General features: G+C 38.9%; 1 protein-coding gene across 3 annotated transcripts in view; it reads right to left on the bottom strand.

The window, feature by feature from the left end:
* Positions 1 to 384: 384 nt before the first annotated feature.
* Positions 385 to 8,180, bottom strand: part of EPB41L4A (erythrocyte membrane protein band 4.1 like 4A) — a 118,938-nt gene continuing 111,142 nt past the window's right edge. For all 3 annotated transcript variants that reach the window (XM_077171313.1, XM_054653294.2, XM_077171314.1), the window contains 4 exons: positions 7,630 to 7,698; positions 6,646 to 6,756; positions 5,542 to 5,623; positions 385 to 4,489 (listed from right to left, as the gene is read on the bottom strand). In XM_077171313.1, the coding sequence (XP_077027428.1) occupies positions 4,361 to 4,489; positions 5,542 to 5,623; positions 6,646 to 6,756; positions 7,630 to 7,698 (391 nt within the window). In that variant the 3' untranslated portion in view covers positions 385 to 4,360. The remainder of the gene's footprint in view (positions 4,490 to 5,541; positions 5,624 to 6,645; positions 6,757 to 7,629; positions 7,699 to 8,180) is intronic.

Raw genomic sequence — 8,180 nt, 5'->3', positions numbered from 1 at the left:
GTCCTGCCAAGGTCAACACACCACAGGTCTTACTAAGGAGAACAAATACAGGAATAAAAACAGACACATTAAGGAGAGAGTGTCTGCCACACTGGCTCTGTATCTGTGTTTTTGCTTTGACAGCTTACATAGTCTGCTGCTTCCTCTCTGGTGATTTTTAGGTGAGAAAGGAAACTGGTATAGATGTGCACTGGAAATGCAAAGCTTACACTGACAACTTCCTGCTACAAGATAAAATACTTAATCTGGAGAAGCTGTATCCTCAAGTGGATTTTAATTGGTACTACACCTGTTTTTACCAGATGGTGGTGTCAAATGAATCTGTGTTTCTGAAGGCTTTGCTCCTTAGTGTAATGTAAATAAGACACACAGGCAACCATGCAATGCCCTAAAAATTCAAGTTTTACTTGACTTTTAAATAACCTGGACACAAGTATTGACACAGCCATCTATCAAACTCATTTTAAAATAAAGCACACAGTTGCTTCATGAATACCTAATGTATAGGGAACAAATGTATCACATTGGTATGTTCATGTATGTTGTCTTCAAACACCTTTCTAAGGGGTTCTGAATTAAACAAATCTTCCCAAAAGAAAACATGCTATCTCTTCAGTTCAATATCCACCTGCATAAAGGGAATGACTTTGGCAACTTAAATAGTAATGACTTTGCAACAAACATCATCAATATAATGAGCTTGGTTAGAATACAAGTTGCAGAGTTAGTGATAGTGGTAAGAGGTGCAGTGTAGAAAACAGCATGTCCAGGCTAGTTCCAAATGAAAGAAACCAGCCAACTAAGCAAGGGAACCAGTATAGGATATACTACAGTCCTTTTGTGCTGTGGTTAACAAGCCCTCTTTATTGTATAAAATACATGTTTTGCAAAAGGTTGTGCAAATATGTTGCAATTGTTGCTAATTAGTGAGAGTTCTATAACTTACCAATGCTTAGCACTTATGGAAGTCTCAGAAAAGGTAAAGGCAGAGGCACAAAGTTAAGATCATTGGCCTGAAATCAGTTCAGGAGAATTAAGATGAGAAGGCCTCAAATACCAGTCCTTTGTCCAAGTGAGCAGGGGTCTGTGTATGGCATTCAACCCCAGGGTAAACTTCCTGACACTGTTACAGATCTCATGTCTTTTGCCTGATTCATCAGGATGTACAAGGATTTTAGACTGACATCCAGACTCCAGATCTGAAAATGCAATTGCCTCTAGGCACTGAACGCCCCAGGAGAGCTGGGGAAGGGTAGCAACAGTGGAGAGGGCAAGGTGTAGCTCACAGCTGTAAGAGGCTGATCACTTAGACATGTAGAGCTGGTTTAGGTGTAGAAGGCATAGCTGTGACACAGTGTTTTCAGTGATTGATCACTTGTGTGTGTGTATCTCTCACAAAAATATCATTAAAAAAGGTGCTTTTCCTCAAATGATTGAGGAAAAGAAGCTTGAAGGGAAAGGAGGATCACATATATGAAAGAAACTTGTTTTTCTGTACTATTAGCTGACAGTGATATCCTTGTTGCAAGTTTTGCCTTGTTTTGGCACAACAAAACATTTGGAAAATGTGTAATAGAGGCATTATATCTTTAGTCTTTTGTGGACACAAAACTGGATTGTAGTGGCCCAGGCTAACATCAGACTTGCTAAAAACCTGCTTCATCAGGGAGAAGATCACTAACTCAAATCTAGGGCTCTCTCTGTAAACTTCTCATCTAAATGCAAAAAAGTTGGCTTGATTACAAAACAACTCTCCAGTGACTTGAGAATTTAAACCTTTCACTACTAGACTAGACAAGCTATTTTCTGATGTAGTGCAGTAAGTAAAATACCATGCACTTGGCTGAGGGTATCCAGCAATAACACACAAAAGGCCCACAGGAAGATGAAAGCATACAGGAAAACATGAGGTTTGATATAAACCTTTGATCAATATTTAAAGACTGGCAAGATAGGTACACTATGTACAGATAATTCTCAATAACACAAATCCCCCTGCAGTAGTAGATATGTGATACTTACCTGTGCTGTGTAAGGATAGCAAACTTATAGTAATGATTAGAAAGCACCAAACTATAAGCAAGTGTGTAATGCTCCAAGCTGGAATACCTTCTCAAAGGAACAAGAAGCAGCTTTCATTGCTGATACTAATCAGTTCTTGTATAGTTTGTCATTTTTCAGTTGCCTTCCAAAAGATTGTGATGCTCTCCATTAAGCCATTTTGCTATGGTGATTTCTTTTTCCTAGGGGTTGATCAGGGTTTTTTGTTGTGGTTTGGGTTTGGATTTTTTTTTTTTTTTTTTCATTTTGGTTTGTTTTGTTTTTTTGTTTTGTTTGGGCTTTTCTTGACTGTTGTTCTTGACAGTACTACACAAGGTCATAAACAGATCCTACAGGATCACTTTAAATTGGAGCAATGAAACCATTTAACAAACTTAAAAAGCTGAGTAAGTACTTTAAACCAAGCCCAACAATGTCCTAGAATTAAATCCACAGGAAATTCAAAAAATTCTAAAGAATCTCCATGAAAACTGAATTTTTACTACATGAATTTTTTTGATCTTGCTCTTTCCTTCCCTTAGATTTGTTTACTGAGACTGTAGAAGCAGAGCTGTCCCAAGTAAATGACCAAAGAAAAGTATTTGTTAAGTGAATCTGCCTTCCCTGCAGCCCTTGCTAACCTAGAGACCACTCCATACTGTGATAGGAATATATAAACTGTATGGCGGCCACCCTGGCTAGTAACATCCACCTGACCACTTCACATCGTGAAACAATGAAGAATCAAAAAATAAAGTGGAAAATAAAACACATTGTACAACATTTTGCTTACCAGTTTAGTCAGTTAAAATGTGTATTATAATCCCATGCCTCTTGTAAAGTGTAACTTAAACACCTTATGCTAACTCCAGTTCTCAAGCAGTGTTGCTTTTCTGACAGGGCTGCAATTCCCTGGTGTTGCTTGGACTGAAAGACACAGGATCACTGCAAATCTCTGTGGGTTGTGAGGGTTTAATGTAGAGAGGACAGATGTAGAAAGGCACACGAGCTGCTACAGCTGTTTGTGACACTGTGTGACAAATTCAGTACTTAGTTCAATGATTACACTTAGCAAAAAATTACTTCCACAACACAAAGACTTTGCTAAACTCCCTCATAAGTCAGCAACACCTGAAGGTTCATCCATGGGCTGACTGTGGACAAATGGGAGCCAGAGAAGTGATTTTCAGATATATGTAAGAAGTGATAGGACAAGAGGAAAACCAGGCATCACTTCAGATATATATTAGAAGATTACCCACTCAATGTGCAGCATCATTAAAACTTAGTATTCCTACCATGACAATAGAAAAAAAATTATAGTTCTCATACCTGAAATACTGCCTTTGTCATTTTAACATAGTAGAAATGGCTCAGAGAAAAGTGTTAGATTATTTTATATGAGATATTAAGACAGATTTTGCTAATCTAGATTAAAAAAAAAAAAAAGGCGCTATTTTCTAGCTGTTTTAGATACTACTCCACAAGTTTCATTTAACCAGCACTGAAGTGCCTTGTTAAGCAGTCTTAACATAGTGGGTCAATTTATCTTCCCCAGTTTCCAATGTGCTTAACTACAAGTTGGTAAATGTATTTCTGGGGTATGGAATGTTCATTTAAATAGTCTCTCTACACAAAAGGACATTCAAAATTTAGAACACTTAAACCTGCCCAAAGCAAAGTAAGTCTGTATCATCTCTGGAATGCACTGCTACAGCATGTTACAGAGTCTACTGTTTTTGAGCTAAAATGGGTTGAGTCAGATTTTGTCAACAACACAAGCATCTGTTACTGTGCTAGGTTAAAATAACTCTTGTAAGAGCTATCTGTCCTTATGTCTCAGAACATAAGTTGATCCCCATATAAATTGTGAAGATAATTTCCCCATATCACACTGTATTGCACAATTGACCAAAAATATTACTAATTTACTCATCTTGAAGCATCTGATCCTGATCATGTCAGTTAACAGTCACTTCTTGGAACAAGGCTATTCAGTTACAGAGCAGACCATGAAGCCTGTTTTGTTGCAGCAATTTTTTTGTTGTTGTTCATTTTTTGGAAATTTAACTACTGATCTTTCAGTTTTGAAAAGACTTTTGGTTTTGGTTGTCTATCAGGCAGCTTGTCCTCAATCAGTCACACCTCTAGAATGGTGTTGGTGATAAAACCATTGCTTGGTCTTCCCAGCAAGCAGGCTGCACTGCCAGGTGTCCTGAAGGAAAGACCACCATGTCAACTTCAGTTCCTTCTCTTGCACACGTAAACAAATTCTCACTTTCCAAAGACCAAAATCCATTCACCATCTTCAATTCATCAGTCAAGTCTCCACCTTGAAGCGTGACACCTGTACAGTTTTTACAATCTTAGTGTTGGGTTTTCCATCAACATTATTAGTGGATAGCAGAGATGGTTCTTCTATCAGGCTGTCCTTAGATCCTTTCTGCCTCTGAAGAGAATAAATTAAACATGTTGTTGAAAAGATACAGAAGAATTTAAACATTGTATTTTGCTAACTTGCTATGAAAGCCTTAGGCTATGGTATGGCAATTCATATATAGGTATATATACGTGCATCAGGAATATTAAAGTCTCTACATTTGTTTGATCAAACAGAACTTTTTTCCCCTTCTTGCCTCCTGCCAGCTGCTGCCCCTTTGTGCTATTGCCTATTCAGGAAATGCCATGTTGATATTTAGCAAAACACTGCAAGTAAACACCCACAAGGAATTAAATGTCCACTGTCGTGAGGGAGCCTGGGGCAGAGAGAAAAGAGAGGTGTTTGTACACACTGAACATTTTAACATTACTGGTATGGTAAGTTAGGTGTCTGGAATTCTCCCTTCCATGTTTCGGTTCTCCTTTTGTGTGTTTGTACAAAAGACCTGTGAGTGCTTTTGGATAGAATTTGCTTCTCATATTCTGAGCTCAATAAAACCATCAAAACTGAGAGATATGGTAGTGTAATATATGATGAAAGACAGTGATTAAGTTAGATTAACAAAAGGCAACTTCTGTCCTTTTTAGATTTCAATAGCCTAAAAAACTATTTGGGGGGAGGAGGTGGTGGGGGGAATAAAAGAGAAAGGAAAATAAAAGAAGCTCTGTTTCAAGCCCAAGCAACAAAACTCTTCAGACAACATCTAAAAGAGATTAATAAATGATGTGATTACACCTGCATCACAACCACACCTGCATAATTCAAGAAGTGGTAAAAGTCAGTTTTCCTTCAGTGACAAGCAGAGATGCATCTTAGGAATGCATCAGATGGGAAAGAGTTCTCCAACAGCAGGAGCAGGTGTTCACAGGGGCATATGCTACAGAAGCACATGTATTTTGGAATACAAACAAAGTGTAAGTAAAATACAAAAATTTGATTTAAAAAAAAAATCTCATCTTTATTTTTCACTGTAAATCAAAGACTATCTTAAATAAAGCACTAGAGTCCCACTTCTCCCTCCAATAAAAAGGAAAATTGAAAAGGGGTGTACAATCACTAACCTGTTGAGTCAGCTGGATGCTAGGAACTTTCCCATCTGAAGATCGTGTAACAGGCAGTGGAGGGACCAGATCAGTTTTGACACTGGAATTATGATATCACAAAATGGATGTTGCTTTAATGAGGTAAACTATAACTGTGCAGAGGAAGAACAATGAAACTGACACAGACTACTCTATTGATCTGAAAGGCTTCTATCACCTGACTTAGGACATCTGAAAGCTGTCATGCTGATCCTCTGTGGGCACCTTCAGGGTATAGCCCATCCCATTCCTGTCTTTTTCTGGTCTTCGGAAGGAGCCCAAATTGATACAACATCATTGAATAACTGAATGGTTTGATTTTGGAGGGACCATAAAGATCCTCCAGTTCCACCTCCTGCTATAGGCCTGGATACCTTCCACTATCCCAGGATGCTCAGAGTTCCCTCCAGCCTGGTCTTGGGCACTTCTAGGGAAGGGGCAGCCACAGCTGCCCTGGGCAACCTCTGCCAGGGCCCAGCCACCCTCATGGCAAAGACAAGTCTCACAAGAAATCATTGGTGTGCCACACCTCCTTCAGAGTGCTATCCAGCTAAAACAAGTTTTCCAGGCTGGGACTGTTTTTCATATTTTTATGGCCTTGCTGCAACCGAAAATGGGGCTATTACTTTTCCATTCATCAGTACTCTTCAGCCTTCTAGGGAAGACTGATCCACCAGTTGATGAAAGGGGTTGTACTAGAGTTCCCATGAAAAAAATTACAGGCCAAACACTGATAACATCTTAACTCTATCAAGGATGAAGTTACTTGGAAAGCAACCCATAGATTCTCATCCCCGAAGCAGCTTTATGATCCACCACTAAAGACCAATACAGGTTTACTTCAGCCTTTTCAGTTTTTCTTCCTTTCAAATGGATCAAGAAAACCACTGTGGCTGAGAACAGACCATAAATGTTTTTGGAGTTGTTTCCTTTATGTTGAGCTCTGAAGACATACTATTCAGGGGGTCACCTGAACCCTGTGCCACCAACAAGCCACATTTCTGCAGCTTCTTACCACCGTGACCTCTGTCAACTTTTGGGCTGCACTAGACTAGTTCAGTGCTAATAACCATGTTCACATACTTCACTTCAGACAGGACAGATCTCTCCCCATCGGAGCACTGGGACCGCCGGTACTGCCGGTAGCTGCGAGGGGAGTGCGAGTGCCGGATGCGGATGGGGTCGCCTTGAGTCCTGAGAGAGACACAGAATTCACAACAGGGCTTGGTAAACCAGATCTTTGGCACAGAACACAAATTCAGCTGCAGACTGAGTCTTCGCATTTTGTACTGAAGTGTAACAGATGGCTTCTTCTTGCACTGGCTGAATTTAAAGGGCTGATGCTTCTTTTTAGAAGTCTGCACTTGGAATTCAATGCTTTAAGAGAGCAGAGGTCACAAACTGGCATGCCCATATTTGAGAATGGAACTTTAACGAAGAATGCATTAATTCATATGTCCTTAACATCAGCCTTTTCTGCCTAGTGGTGTTTGGAAGTACATTATAATGCAACCCAGGATCCCATTTGTGCCACATTCAAGCTGCTTGCACTGACACTTGGAATCCCAAATGGGCAATTATTGCAGTGAAATGGATGTTGGTTCTTAAGGAAATAGCTATGCCCTGGCAGCTGCCCATGACAACCCAGGGAAGGGGTTGCAGAGATTAAAGAGTGCCTTGGATGATTGGAATATTTAAAACAAAGAAGAAGTTTAGGAAAAAAATTATTTTCTTGTTTGCATTCACTTCTTTCTGGTTCTGTAGTTTATAATATAAGTTTCATGGCTAGCATAGGGAGACATACAGAACATACAGATACCTTCATGAGTGTGTGGAATAGATTAGGAGAGATTAAGATGGGTTTTTTTTCTTATTTTGAAAAGTAAAAATATTTGATTTAAGATTATTAAGTATCCCTACCCAACCCATCCTAGGGGAGTATTTGGAATAGATATGAGCTTATAGATTATATGTAAACCCATTCCTATTTCAGTAGGACACAGTTCACAGTAAAGTAAAAAAAGTGGGCTTTTATATTCACAAAAAATAAATTCTGACCAAACTCACTCTACTTTAGTGTATGGAATTTCTTTCAATTGCTCCTCAGATAGGCCAGATGGATCCACAAGCTCCTTCCTATAAAGGGTTAGGAAAAGTAAAAACTGTAACATTAACTGTGAAGTGCAAAAATTTTTATTCTATTTGGCTAAAAAGATTTACTAAAACAAGCTGTTGTCAGCCCTGAAGCTATCTTGACATCAAAATAGGACACTTATTTTGAAATAAGTATAACTTCACCTTGATTGCTTCAACTGCATGTCTCATCCTGTTCTACCTTCTTCTCACTTCCCTGCAAATCTGATCTTGTTGCTTCACAATATCATGAACATTATGTGTGCTGAACAGTGAACATGCTTTGGAATTGCTAAATATCTTCCTAAGGGGTAATGGGGTGTCATGCTAAAAGTGTCAATATTGACATTTTGGAAGCCACACAGGAATAAATCTCTAAAATTAGGTATTGTTCTTTAATAATTCATTTACATACAATGGTCATCTTTATTCAGTGCACTCAGTGACCTGCAGTATCTTCTACACACAGGAGGTCATTAACATAT

This window comes from Agelaius phoeniceus, chromosome Z, assembly GCF_051311805.1.
Source record: "Agelaius phoeniceus isolate bAgePho1 chromosome Z, bAgePho1.hap1, whole genome shotgun sequence".
Lineage (NCBI taxonomy): Eukaryota > Metazoa > Chordata > Aves > Passeriformes > Icteridae > Agelaius > Agelaius phoeniceus.
Note: the sequence above shows the minus strand (reverse complement) of the source record. Positions and strands in the feature narration are given on the sequence as shown.